The sequence below is a fragment of the Paramormyrops kingsleyae genome, chromosome 3 (assembly GCF_048594095.1).
Source record: "Paramormyrops kingsleyae isolate MSU_618 chromosome 3, PKINGS_0.4, whole genome shotgun sequence".
NCBI classification, from domain to species: domain Eukaryota; kingdom Metazoa; phylum Chordata; class Actinopteri; order Osteoglossiformes; family Mormyridae; genus Paramormyrops; species Paramormyrops kingsleyae.
In genome coordinates this window covers 23,842,035-23,856,938 of record NC_132799.1, presented here as the reverse complement: position 1 = coordinate 23,856,938, position 14,904 = coordinate 23,842,035, and the positions used below count along the sequence as shown (strand labels likewise).

Below are 14,904 nucleotides of genomic sequence, written 5' to 3'. Positions count from 1 at the left end.
TCTGTTCATTAAATATTTTATTGTTTTTTTAATATCTGTGAGTGAAGTGCGGGTTTGACTCCAAGTTAGTAAGCAGTAGACAAAAAAACACCCTGAGCAATAAGAAGAAACAGCACCAAAGTTTCCTGCCCCGCTTTCTGAGGTCTCTGTTCCAAAGCCGGAACATTCCAAAACTCACCAGAACTTCCTAGAGCTTATCCGCAGGTCAAAGCTCAGGTCTGTCTCCACAATGATAGTCTGCATACCTCTGCAGGATTGCCAGTGGGCTGAGGCCATGAATGAACCACGAAACAAAATCATCATACTCCTGACCCCAGAAGGCTGCCAGGGAATGTAGCGATGGGAAGTGTAGCTTTGTGGGAACCACAGCAGGCCTAAGACACACCCAGCACCCCTCCACACTGTCTCTGCAGTCCGCTGGTTGGGAAACAGAGCAGGTGCTTAGTTTTCCTGTCAGGCTCTGGGTCTGTGTCCTGTCGACTGAGCTCAGTCTCAGCTGGCAACAGTGACGATGGATAAATGGAAAAAATAAAACTGCCATTTTTTCTTGGCTATTAAAACCAAAGCTGGACTGAATAAAAATGGCAGACAGTCTGAATGCAGCTCAAATGGGTGACAGTATAGAAGAGGGCCTCCAGAGACACTTACGTCTGAATCCCTGGGAAAACGGAACACCGGGCTGGGATTTTATGAAGCATTTATGCTGGAGTGCTCACAGGAAGTGCCAGCCGTGTTGAACAGCGCCGGGAAGAAGCAGAGTGAGGCAGTTATGAGAGGGATGTGTGCATGAGAGAGAATCGCACACAGGGGCAAACACATCCAAACATCTCTGCTGTGAGGATTCAAACCGGTTTATGGGGGAAACTGGCATTCATTTTTAATAAGCCCTGGGATCACCATCTACAGCCAGGGCACCACAAGCCGATGGATGTCTACCACACAAGATTCCACCAGCTTCATGGTCTAGCAGCTACATGTGTAATTGTGCATGGAGCTGTATTGCATTTAACAAACTCATTTGTACATCACATTCATTCATCAGACACTTTTATCTTGTTTTTGAGGAAGCAGAGTACAGTACAGGGTTGGTACAGTAACATTACTGTATCAACCCTGGGATTTGAACCAGCGACCTCCCAATCACAAGTGCAGAGTCTTAACCCACTGAGCTACACACCATGTAACCTCACATGAACTCTATAGATAATGTCAGGGAGAATAACTACCTGGGCTTTGCTGTCCCCTTTCTGGCCTGAAGGGGGAAGTGTGACCCGCACAAGAAAAGGAACATGAACAGAGCATGAGCAGACAGTCACATTAAGGCAGGAACATACACAGAGCATGAGCAGACAGTCACGCTAAGGCAGGAACATACACAGAGCATGTGCAGATATTCACGCTAAGGCAGGAACACGCAAGAGTGTCTCAGCACCAAGCACAAGCTATAAAACACGTTTTCCCATTTTTCTTCTTGCACTAGGTCTGGCGTTATGACTGTTCGCATTGTGTTATATGCTGTGTAGCTCCCAGAGATTGTCCCCTCTCTGCATCACCGCTGTGTGAATGCCCTGAACTCACCTCATAATGATTGGGAACCTGAGATGTGTCATTAGAAGTGACAGCCTCACAGCATTCTGTGAAGGGAGTCTTTAAGACTCTCTACAAGGGTCAGGGTAAGGCTAGCTCCTCATAGAGAGCTCCTGGCTTCAGATCCCTTTAAGAAGCCACTTAGAACACATTAATTTCTCTGTTTTTCAAAGGATTAAAAACACAATGTTACCCAATAATGAGATTTTCACGTGGGTCGACAAGGTGCCTCTGTAAAAACGGGTTAAATCTCATCTAAAAACAGCACATAAGGTGCACCACAAAATAGCTTCTACAGGACATACTAATTACTGTAAAGACTTTTAATGCTCTCTCTCTCTCTCTCTCTCTCTCTTTCTCTCTCTCTGTGCTCTAGAACTCCAGACACTTCCCTCGTACCTGGTACACGGCCTTGGGGAACCATGCAGGTGCAAAAGACAGCTGGACGGCACTGTGGTTCCCAAGCCGCCAGCGTCTCAGGGCGATGGAGGCCAGGCTCCACAAGAGGCCTCGTCCAGGGAGGAGAACATCCTCGTAGGCAGAGAGCACGCTGGCCATGATGTCTCTAGCTTGCTAAAAGCTGAGGCCTGCAGCACGTCTCCTGAATGTCTCCTGGCTCCCCCGTCAGGCTGCAGGGCAGTATGATAAGACCTTGAATGTTTCAACGGAAACTTTCCCACAGAGACTAACTGCTTCTGGGTTGGCTTGCTGTTCCTGAGCCGAGGTACCGTTCCTGTGAGGTTCCTCACATGATGTAGCAGCTCCTACTGCCCAAAAGCCCGGCTTGTGCTGAATCCCATCCATGCTCCGGGAGACCTCTAACTTTGCATCCAAACAGCTTCCAAGCTCCCTCAGTCTCCTGGGATGTCCAGCAGAGGAGCTTTTAAGGCCTTCCCTCCATCACTGTGTTCCCACGAAACTCTGTTTGTTCCTTAACCTCAAACCCGAACTGCGTCTTAATCACTTTGTCGCATCATGGAAGCAAGAGCTGGGGGGGGCTGTCTGGACCAGGGGCAACCTTCTAGATCCTTCTGGTAAGACATTGTGTGGTTGCTCTGCAAATGTTTGTGAGCTGGTGCACAGATACCCTCGGAAAGCACTTCCAATGAATCCAGAAAGCTCTGAACATGCAAACATGCAGAGACATACACAACTAGCACTGCAGGTGATATGTCAATACCGTGTGCTCTATTTAAGGAGCGACCTTGAATGGCAATTAATATCCATTCAGACAAGAAGACCAGCTTTGCCTTGCCTTGATTAGGCTGGAGATACTCCTGTATATTCAAGAAGCAAAATATAAAAACAAAGTCAGAGATCTTAATCAGTAATTACCCACCATGCAAAGTGGCACATTAATTACTGCTTGGCAGAGTCTGACTTGGGTGCTGCCTGAATAAAGTCTCTCATTGGAATTTGAAAAATGTCCTTTTTGTGAACTTAACCTTTCCACTGTGTCATTCCATGCTCTAAGTCAGGGAATCGGCCAACGCTTGTCCCGGCAATTACACATCTCATCACAGATCCAGCTGACTCAACGATACCCCCCACCCTCAGGAGACAGGATGACCTCCGGACAGGAAGCATCTCACGCTGATTCCCGCTAACAGGTCATTGTAGGTAGGGTGGAAGCTTTTGGTTCAGCTATTGACGTAGCACCCTGTGCTGTACTGTAAATGCATTACCCATTAACTATAGAAAATCTGAATGCAGTGAGCCCCAACACAGGGTTCACTGCAAGGTCACCATCTTCTCAAAGGCGGTTGATACCAGGAAAATCAAATGGGGGTGTGATCCGAAGGTTGCTGGTTTACATCCTGTGTTCAGCAGAATAGCCACATCTCTTTTGGACCCTTGAGCAAGGCCCTTAACCCCCACTCCCCACCCCCTGCAAATAAAATGCTCCTGGCCTGCTGGATGGACAGCTGACCCTGTGCTCAGACCCCAAGCTTCACCCTCACCTCTATATAAGTGTGACTGCATTATAAAGGAGAGCATGATGGGATATGTGACACCTAACACATTCCGATGCGTCTGTACCTTTACAGATGGCCAATAAAGCTTCATCGCATCCACATTTTGGTAGAACCCCAGGTCTTCCTCCTGAGGTCCTTCATACACATGAGGGCTAAACTCTCCTGTGGTGACTTGACATAGAGCCAGGCATAGAGGCTGTCACAACAATGCCCCCCGACACGCTTGGGGGAAGGAGGATCCCATTATGCCGGCCTCAAAGACTGGACCAATGGCGGGACCCCCATCCCAACAAGCTGAGAGGACAGCTCTATCAGGTAAATCCCCCCAGCACCCCCAGGACTGATATGAGCTTGTGATGATTCCAGGGACGGGGGGCGTTGTGTAGGGGGGCACTGACTCCATTGAAAGTTAAAACCACTGTAATCACTGCTGGCAGAGAGTGGGAAACAGGATGGAGGAATTAAATAAAAGGCACAGGTTTCAAATTAGCCAGCACTTCACGAGCAACTGTGACTGTTTAACTCCACTAAGCAGTCAGCACCTTGCTGCATCCTAACAGGGCACGTTGATTGTTCTGTACAACAAGTGCATGGTGGGCGATGCCCACAAGGAAGGTGAAGAGGCTGCTTGCTGAGGATTCCAGCAGGCATATCTGATGGGTTTCCACACAGCCTTTTCCATCTGTGAGGAGGCTGGGCAGCAAACCCAGTACCCCAGCCGTGATGCCCACAAAGGCTCCTTCTCCTGCCTCTCAGCAAATCCTCTCCTGGTGGACCTAACAGGGAGTGTAGCTTCCGGGTGGGGTAAGCTGGTACTAACAGCTGAAAGGCAGCAGCACTGTGAGCCTGGTCTCTGCAGGACAGCAGTGAGAAGATGGACTTTATCTGTGAGAGGAAGGTCATCAGTTTGAAGCCCCTGCTCAGCAGGGGGGGGGGGGGGGGGGAGTCGATTATCCCAAGAGCTGTGTGATTTAACTTCGCATGCCAAGGGGCTTTCATGTCATGGTTGACTGTCAACATCAGGTCCAGGCTTGGGCTCTCAAACCATGCTAACATCATGCAGTCCTTGAGCTTGGAAACCCTTCTGCTTCCTCAATAGTTCACAACTGAATCCCCAGAGAATGGTCTGTCCCAGAATGATGGGCTGGAGGAGGCAGCACTAAATAAAAATGATCAGTCTTGCTGGGGAAGCACCATTGTGAGGGCCTGATCTCAAGCAGAAATGTGAGATGTGTCTTTAAACCAAGAGATGAGGCACCATTTGGACAACACCTTTAGGGCCTACAGACAAACGCACTCTCCTTACAAGGGCTACGTTACAAGGGGGGGTGGGGTGTTGTACTTTCCCTTACTGGATTAGCGTGGGCTCTCCCACTGTTCCACACTCCATACCCCGAATATTTAAAGTGGAGAATGAGACACCATCAGTGTCAACAGAACATGGGTATTGAAAACTATTGAAAGGACTGATTCTGACCATATGAAGCAACACTGAAAAAACCTGGGAACCTGTGGATGGAATAAAATGAAGAGGTCTGTCGCCATGGGGACAAGGAGAGTGTTACAGATTCCTCAAATGAAATGTAAAATATGACTCTGGAAAATAGACAGGTTGGAGACTCAAAGCACCAAGGCAGTGTATCATTCAATGGATATAATGTAGATTCCAAGAGAATTTACGGCAAAAATCATCAAAGCAATACATCAGATACACTTTATCCAATGAAAACACATTCCCAGTGCTTCTCACATATGCCTTCCAATCAGGCGGGCAGGGGCACAGCAGACAACCTGGGCTCCACAATGCAGGCTGTAGCTTAATGATGCCAATGCAAGGGGGAGTCCTTGTGATAGTTCATCAAACCCACCAGCACAAGGGGGAGGTCTTACCCTCCCGCAAGGGGGCAGTCTTACCCTCCCACATGCACAGAAATGGGATCTATGTTAGATACAGCAGTTCCATCAAAGCTTCTGTGCTGATGATGTATAAATGCACTAACTGACATTTATTCTGACATTTAATCGCCCACCATGCACTTGTTGTACAGAAGAATCAACGTGTCCTGTTAGGATTGCTTTGGAGTTGGAGGGATCGCTGTGGAGATGAAGGGATCCCTTTGAAGATGGAGGGATCACTTTGGGGATGGAGGGATTGCTTTGGAGATGAGGGATCACTTTTGGGAAGGAGAGACTGCTTTAGGCATGCAGGGATGGCTTTAGGGATGGAGGGATCGCTTTAGGGATGGAGGGATGGCTATGAGGATAGAGGGGTGGCTTTGAGGATGGAGGGATCACTTTAGGGATGGAGGGATGGCTTTGGGGAAAGAGGGGTGGCTTTGGAGATGGAGGGATCACTTTAGGGATGGAGGGATGGCTTTGGGGAAAGAGGGACGGAGGAATGGCTAAGCTAGATGAGATGGAGCTCTCGCACCCTCTAGACTGCAAGGTCCGCGAATCACCTGCAGCTTTTCCCTGCCTTGCTCCTCTTCAGATGATCATGTGTGGCAGGGGTAGGGGGATGGAGATGATGTTTGGCACTCTCTCTTTGCCCCCCCCCCCCCCCAGCAGGGTAGGACTCTAGGGCAGCCCTATATCTCTCCAGCTCAGCATAGCTAGGCTTACGTCCCAGGAAGACGTGGCTCACATTCCAAGAATGGCAGCCTCATGCCTCGAGGCTTGGGACCAGAGCCAAGATCCACCCAGGACGACGGTCCAATCTGCCTGCTATAGTGTATGATCACATGACCCTGAGGTCATGGGAAGAGGAGGGAGAGGCACGCCTCCGAGGATGGCGTGATACTTAGCCATCTGGCACTGAGATTAACTTTACATCTCACCCACGGAAATGGTCCATCATTCACAGGCAAGGAGGGCCCTGGAAAAAATAGCTACCCATCATGCCTTGCTCAGAGGGTGAGCGTCAGAATGATATGGCCCAAGCGTATCATTCCTTTGATATGATGTGTCAACGTATTTAAGGAGCGAGGAGCTGTCTGAGGCAGGAGCGGAAACACAGAGGTTTCCCCTTCCTCCACACAAGATGCTGGAACACTGCTGCCATTGAGAGCCAGAGGTGAAGACTAACATCCTCCAGATGTGTCTGCAAGCTGGAAGGAAGCCACATAGCCACTTTGGACCGATGAAAGACCTGTGATGAATCCGACAGGCCGGGAGTTGCCTGCTATGGCCTAGTTTCACAAGTATTTTACATTAAAAAACTGAGATAAAGTTTGCATTTCAAACTGGTTCATGGAATTCCTGTGACAACAATCCTGACAGATGTATGAGAAAGTGGAGTGAGAGCTTTCACCCAGCTCCTTGCCCCCATCACAGATAGGACCACTCCTCATTAAAGGGGCAGGCTGGACAAAGCCCCCTTTACAGCTAGGATAGCTCCGACCACCACAGTCCTGCCGGTATCCCTGCACGCCCCCCCAAAGTCATCCATCTTGTGTCCAGATCTTTCCACAAAGCGACACTCCAAAGCAGCTGGAATCCTGAACCTTCACAGTATTTGCATAACAGTAAAAGCCGGTGGTGGACCAGACGGCTTCACTGGTTTTATCTAGTGTTTAGGTGGGGAGGGGGGGTGCTGTGATGGTAATATAAACACAGACACTTTCTAAAAATCTCTAAAAAGACACTAGAGAAGGAAGGATTGGCACTATGAGTGTAAGACCTAAAAGTGAGGAGCATCCTTCATGATGACCTTAATGTTCATACATGTCTGTGGAACATGCTGGTAACATTTCCCATGCTTTGGCAAGGAACGCCCCCCTCTCCCCCTTCCCAGTACTTAGCGGGAAGGACAAAATGTGCCCGTGTCTGATCACATTCACAGCTGCTGCACTTCCTGTCTCTAATTATCTCATAGGTCGTTAGAAGTGTGCTAATCGCCTCCTTTAATTGTTTTGGAATTAACAGTCTGACAATTAGAGTAGCTATTCAACAAAAGCAGCGAGTCCCCAAAGACGACTCAGCCTTTAAGATTTCCCAGAATACACTGCTGCGCATGTGAAGCCGAAGGGATGGCGTTCATGCTGTCCCACGGCGAGTTTTCTCTGGAGCGCTGGGACTGTCCCGGGAAGCACATCATGACGTCTCTGCCAGACGGCTGTGATCCACAGAGAGCCACTTTTAATCAGCCTATTAAAGGAAAATCGTTTATAAATCACACACTAATTAAAGGAAGCTGACGATCAGGAGAGAGTCTATATCCATTCATTGGAGCATTGAGGTTAAAGAGATGACTGTCACAGAGGCCTGCCGTAAAGATGCATGGCACAATGTGAGACCAATCCAAGAACTAATTAGCACTCAGTGACCAGAACGGGGATTGACCTCCACCAGCTTCACTGCACATGTGACCCCAGCTGGTGTGAAAATGAGGAAGCCCCCACCACTGCCAGCGTATCCTAATCCTCAGTTACTCAAGCTGAGTTATCCTAGCTAATTACTTAACGAACCTCTTTGCACCCATGGAAGCCATCTCCCGAACCTTCGCAATGACTCTGAGGATCTCCCTCCCTGGAGAAACACGCCCCCACGCACAAATGTCGTATCATTATAGAGATATCACGTAGTCTTTTGTACTTTCTACTTAGCATTATAGAGATATCGCGTAGTCCTTTGTACTTTCTACTTAGCATTATAGAGATATCGCGTAGTCCTTTGTACTTTCTACTTAGCATTATAGCTGCGCAACACTTATATTAGAAAATTTATAAATCAAAAAAGGAGTTCAGAATAAATACATTTCTCACAAACTCATCTATGAGCGATTTAAACTGCAAGGAGTGCACTCTGTATACTGTACTTTGTTCATGACACTGCTTTCTTAGCTCAGACAGAATTCCAAAGCAGAAGAAACTTAAACTGCCATTAAATTTTAGACACTGTACATAGAGGCACACAATACTGTTTGTAATATTATTTCTCTTGCCTCTGGAAATATTCCGTTTTGCAAAGCCACAAGATTTTTAGTGGTACTGCATCTCGCGTATGTGTAAGTTCCGCACGTAGCTGCAGAAATAATGCGTGGAATGAGCGCAGGAAATGTGTGGCGGCCATGGTGCGTTTACAGAGGTGTTGTTTATATGCAGGCGTCCTGATACCAGCAGGGATAGAATGGGACCTGACTGTGCTGGCGCAAACTGCAAAGCTACAGCTTATGAAATGCTACGCTACAACAAACTAGCATTATCTGAACTGGCTTGGCGTTAGCTAACGGGGCTAATAAGCTGGAGTTGTGGCGTCAGCATTTAGCCCCCATGGGCACCATCTGCTAATGTTGCTCCTAGGGGAACCTTCCCCCCCCAGCAAGGCCCCCACTTTCCCCTCACTGCGGCCGCGAGCCATGTGAGGTGGGTTTACGAGGTCCCACAAACAAGACCACAGCCTGATGTCGGCAAGCCTGCCAGACATCACAGACCACAATGCTGAGAGGCGTCTCACTACATGGAGTCATTGTAGAGAAATATCTTTATTATAAAAATGTGGGGCCATGCAAATGCGAGCTAGGCGGAGGAGAGGCCAGCCTGAACCTGGGCATCCCATTGTGAGAGGCCACAGACACACAATTCCCAGAATTCCAGGCTTGGTCCTAGCAGAGTGTTACCATGACACACCATGGGAATCCGGAGTCTGTTTGTGTGAGGATGGGCCCTCATGCCCCGATCTGGAATGTTCCATGGCAGGTACCAGCCTGCCCAACCCCCTCCTCGAGGCCATGTGATGGGTCAGTGCAAGTGTCCTACTGAATGGCGTGAGGTGGAAGATGCTGTGATGGCCCCAAAATGCTAGTGGAGGACAACCGGGTTGCAGAGACAGACGGTGTGAGTCACCCGGAGCATGACAGAGAGCGAGATCTTCACCCAGCAGTCCCACACTGCAACAAGGATGGGCAGGGCCGGCTACCCATAACCACCTCTGAGGGAAAAGACCCAAAACACACACACACACATATTACATGGGTCATTAAGAAAAGCCCTGGCTCAGAAACGTCCAGAAGCCTTTTGGGGATCTTTCTGCCTTCTGCGTCCATCTCGCTGTTGGCGGCCGACGGAGGTTGCTCGTGGTGACGGAGGACAGACAGGAAGCGCGGCCATGGTCTTCCTGCTGAGTCGTGGCCTGCAGCCACTCCCCGTGCGTCTCGGGCATTGGGAAATGGCACGGTGCTCTCAGCGAAGGTGACCTCTCAGCGAAGGTGACCTACCCTGCAAGGCAGTCGGATTGGACTCCTGGAGGATCTTAGCCACTTTGGAGCCCCTCCCAGCTCAGTCCGCCTACAGCCTGCCCACACGCCAAGTAAATGAGCCACCTGTTTGTCCAGTGGCTCCAGTTCCCCAGGTCTACTAGAAACTCACTTCTCCTTAACACAGGGGTAAACCTCCCCCAAGGCAGACAGCTAAATGGTAAGATAAGACTCCCCTACCTGAAACTAGTTGCAAACTCTCAGCTTTCAATACATGCCCCCACAGGATGACAGTGTGTGTGTGTGTGGGGGGGGGGGGTCACAGCCATGGAGAATGACAGTAGCGCATGCAGTCATTTGAGGGGGGAAATCCCAGAATTCCATCACTGACTTAAACAATGCTTGGCCGACAGGACTGTTTCAGTCTGGGGGCTGGCACAACAGGTGTGAGGGAAATGAGCCTAAATAGCCCCCTCACAGGGCAGGGGAGCCGGGGCACAACAATCTGCATTGAAATGACATCGCAGGCCCTCAATCCCTGAGACCTCAGCGGGGCTTTTTGAGTGACTGTGAACACTGCTGCTGCCTGAACTCGAAAATGCAGTGGAACCTCTGGATGGATGCCAGTCAATGCTCCTACTGGATGCTGTGACCTCCAGCCCCCAGTAGTCCCAGTAATCTAATTAAATAGGGCGCCCATCCATATGCCTGTGGCCGTGGATAATCAAGGGAGGCCGGGCAAACCTGACTCTGAAGGTAATGAGAAGAGGACCAGAGGCAAATTAAAAAGCTAAACAGCAAGAGAGAGCGGCCATGATTCACCTACTCAAGCTGTGACTGAGGGGGCGATGAACCTTTCTGGAATATTTTGACAGTGCACGAGCAGAATATTAAGTCAAGGTCTTTGACAGTTTATCGCTCTCCTCAGGAGAAAGAAAAAAATGTCAATGTTTCTTCTTTTTGAAAATTTTATACCAGCTACGAAGCTTCTACCCCAATGAAAGAACCAGAATGTCCTCCATAATGCAGAAACGCACCTACGTAAGGATTTACCCATGATTCCAGATATGTGCTCTGTTTCTGCACGTACCCTGTGGAATTATGGGATATTCCATTGATCTGTACATGTGGGAAAAATGCAAACTGCTGGTGCTCTATGTGTTTATAGCTGGAGCTGGATTCCCATCAGCTCCTGCTGTTTCTCACACTCCGGGTGAAGATCTGATGCTCCTTGACCTTCCTCCAGCTATTTGTCTCTGCAGGATGGACACAAACAGCTCAGTCTCACAGGACAAAGGCAGGAATGTTAAAATGACCATAACACAAACCCGACCGCAAGTCCTAGTCCCTACCTCACGCATCCTATCAGAACAACCCACAGGAGACCTTCATGATCACAGTACCTGCTGAGGGTTAGCCACATATTGCTTTGAGGTAGAAAACACCAGTGAAGATCCATCAGTTATCGCAGGGATGTGCCAGCATCACCAGAGAGGGCACTGTCCCAGTGACTGTACCGGAAGATAGCGGCATCACCAGAGAGGGCACTGTGCCAGTGACTGTACCGGGAGATAGCGGCATCACCAGAGAGGGCACTGTGCCAGTGACTGAACCGGGAGATAGCGGCATCACCAGCGAGGGCACTGTGCCAGTGACTGTACCGGGAGATAGCGGCATCACCAGCGAGGGCACTGTGCCAGTGACTGTACCGGGAGATAGCGGCATCACCAGCGAGGGCACTGTGCCAGTGACTGTACCGGGAGATAGCGGCATCACCAGCGAGGGCACTGTGCCAGTGACTGTACCGGGAGATAGCGGCATCACCAGCGAGGGCACTGTGCCAGTGACAGTACCGGGAGATAGCGGCATCACCAGCGAGGGCACTGTGCCAGTGACAGTACCGGGAGATAGCGGCATCACCAGCGAGGGCACTGTGCCAGTGACAGTACCGGGAGATAGCGGCATCACCAGCGAGGGCACTGTGCCAGTGACAGTACCGGGAGATAGCGGCATCACCAGCGAGGGCACTGTGCCAGTGACAGTACCGGGAGATAGCGGCATCACCAGCGAGGGCACTGTGCCAGTGACTGTACCGGGAGATAGCGGCATCACCAGCGAGGGCACTGTGCCAGTGACTGTACCGGGAGATAGCGGCATCACCAGCGAGGGCACTGTGCCAGTGACAGTACCGGGAGATAGCGGCATCACCAGCGAGGGCACTGTGCCAGTGACAGTACCGGGAGATAGCGGCATCACCAGCGAGGGCACTGTGCCAGTGACAGTACCGGGAGATAGCGGCATCACCAGCGAGGGCACTGTGCCAGTGACTGTACCGGGAGATAGCGGCATCACCAGCGAGGGCACTGTGCCAGTGACTGTACCGGGAGATAGCGGCATCACCAGAGAGGGCACTGTGCCAGTGACTGTACCGGGAGATAGCAGCATCACCAGAGACAGTGCTGTGCCAGGATATGGCAGCGAAATGCCCAGTTCCTCCCACCTCAAGGGAGCCAGCTTCGTCCTGAAGCCTCCCAGCCAGGCCTGTTGTTCCCACCCAGATCAGCGGTGTCTGGCGAGAGACTCCACGGGGGTGGGGGCACACCAGCCAGAAGGCGGAGCAAAGCCCAGGTGGCAGAGAGGCTGGGATTAGGGGAGTTTATAGCACCCTGCACCATCATCATCAGCTGGGGCTGATTACCCATAATGCATGCTGCCTGTGAGTCCTCGTTCCCACCTGCCTCGTAGTGAATCCGGGCTCCCAGAAGCACAGCCGCAACCTAGCTCACTGCTGGTGAATGGCTATCCATGCCACTGTGATGCCGCAGAAAGAAACAGCATGGTACTTTAATTAGCATTTGCAGAGCTGAAATTAGACATTGTGCATGATAATTTAACTGCACAACGTATATATGAATGCAGAGGACACACAGACACACACAGTCTGATGAGGCCATTAATCAGATAACAGGAAAATTAAAGCTCTGGAGCCCAGGGAGTACCAGACAATCTGTCTGCTTTGAAGACACCAAAGTCAAAGCAGTTTGTTTTTACCCCGTTATTCTCATACTGGCTGAATTAGTGAAGTTCCACCGGTCCACACACATTGTGTATAAAAGCACTGCCACCCTGCGGCAGCTTTGCACGCCTGGAAAGAGAAGCTGCCTCCAATGAAGGGCTGCATAGAGAAGCTGCCTCCAATGAAGGGCTGCAAAGAGAAGCTGCCTCCAATGAAGGGCTGCATAGAGAAGCTGCCTCCAATGAAGGGCTGCAAAGACAAGCTGCCTCCAATGAAGGGCTGCATAGAGAAGCTGCCTCCAATGAAGGGCTGCATAGAGAAGCTGCCTCCAATGAAGGGCTGCAAAGACAAGCTGCCTCCAATGAAGGGCTGCAAAGAGAAGCTGCCTCCAATGAAGGGCTGCAAAGAGAAGCTGCCTCCAATGAAGGGCTGCAAAGAGAAGTTGCCTCCAATGAAGGGCTGCAAAGAGAAGCTGCCTCAGATTAAGGGCTGCAAAAAGAAGCAGCCTCCGATAAAGGACTGAAAAGAGATGATGCCTCAGATGAAGAGCTGACAAGATAAGCTGCCTCAGATGAAAGGCTGACAAGAGAAGCTGCCTTAGATGATGGGCTGCCTTCAGTTCCTGTCCTGTTCTCCAGGCCAGCAGATTCATAATTCCCATACATTTATACTCAGGGCACATCACATGAACCCATAGATGAACCACTTCAGAGAACCAACCCAGCAGACAGCCACTGGTCCAAAACGAACCTGTTCCTAAGTCAGCCACTGAGGTGTTTAGCAACCGGAAGAGCAAAGCCATCCAATACATCACACAATCACACAACCGCATGGTAGGTAACACCCAGGCATGACGAGAGGGCTGCCCGAACATGGCAAGAGGGCTGATTGAGAGGGTGGTTCAGAAGACAGCTCCAGGGTGGGCCTCAAAAACCAACTCGTACTTCACTTTCACGAATGTGCTTTTCGTTGCAGATGAGGAGATGTGACATATATTTCATCATTAGGGGTTGCCTGTTCATGTGTAGCCCATATTGTTATGTCTAACGGAAACCTTGCGCGTCCGTGTGCATCAACCGTGCATGTGCAAGATAATTGATTAGGTATTTCCAGTAGGTGGCAGCATGGACTTTCGTGGTCAACGGCAAAAGAGCAGAGGAAGAATAGTGGTTGTTGTTGTAGTAGTAGTCATGGTGAGCAGCTGAATGAGAGAGGGTCACCAGGCCATCGCAGGGCACTGGAATGACAAGCAATTTAGAGACACCGGTTCACAAAAGTGCATGTTTTTGGACTACAGGAGGAAGCTGGAGGACATGGAGGAAACCCGCACAGCACTGTGAGAACATGTGCACTCCACAAGGAGAGCGGAGGTGGCATTCAAACCCCCAACCCTGAAGGCATGATGCAAGAGCGCTACCCACAGAGTGATGCCAAAAATAACCACAGTTGGGAGGGCATTCTACCTGCCCCCACACACACAGACACACACAGACACACAGGCACTCTTTTTCACATCAGACTCACATAAAATAATAAAAACAACATTGTTTAAGAGCAGGGCCCTGCTTCTCCTGGATGAGCCCGCCACACCCACCAATAACACCCTCTAACCAAGCTGGACAAGAAAGGCATGACTTCTGATAGGAAAGGGCCCTCTAATCAGCGGCAGTGTTCACTACTCACACCCTGCATTGTGTGGGGCCCCATGTTGGCGACCATACTAAGTAAAAGCATCCCTTATGTTGGAGATGGTGAATTAGTGTGTTATGCTAACTAGTTACAGTAGCTAGGTATGGTCTTCTGACTCTACTCACTAGCTACTTATTTAGCTTTTGAAACTTCTGGGGGGGGGGGGGTGGGTGGCAAAGGACTTTCATAATGTCTACAGACCAAGGAAGTGAAAAACAAATGATATTCTACAAATTCACAGACCAAGACTAAAGCTTCAGCATTAAACAGGAGTTAAAGCAAAAAAAAAAGAGAGAGAGATGCACTGCAGTCCCCCCTCCCCCCGGGATTCGTATCAATACGCAGCAGCAGTCACACAGTGATTGTGGTGTTAGACATCAAAGCGCTGGACCTTGAATCACGATGAAAGGACGCCTCTGCTCTGCTCCAGCAACCATTCACAG

The 14,904-nt window shown here is 50.0% G+C and overlaps 1 protein-coding gene across 9 annotated transcripts in view; it reads right to left on the bottom strand.

The window, feature by feature from the left end:
* Positions 1 to 14,904, bottom strand: part of LOC111846135 (FERM domain-containing protein 4A-like) — a 72,475-nt gene that overhangs the window by 40,076 nt on the left and 17,495 nt on the right. For 6 of the 9 annotated variants that reach the window (XM_023816039.2, XM_023816027.2, XM_072709896.1 and 3 more), the window contains exon 1: positions 1,987 to 2,160. The exons of the other annotated variants lie outside the window; for them this stretch is intronic. In XM_023816039.2, coding sequence (XP_023671807.2) covers positions 1,987 to 2,145 — 159 coding nt within the window. In that variant the 5' untranslated portion in view covers positions 2,146 to 2,160. Of the gene's footprint in view, positions 1 to 1,986; positions 2,161 to 14,904 lie in introns of those variants that run through there. 9 annotated transcript variants of the gene reach the window in all.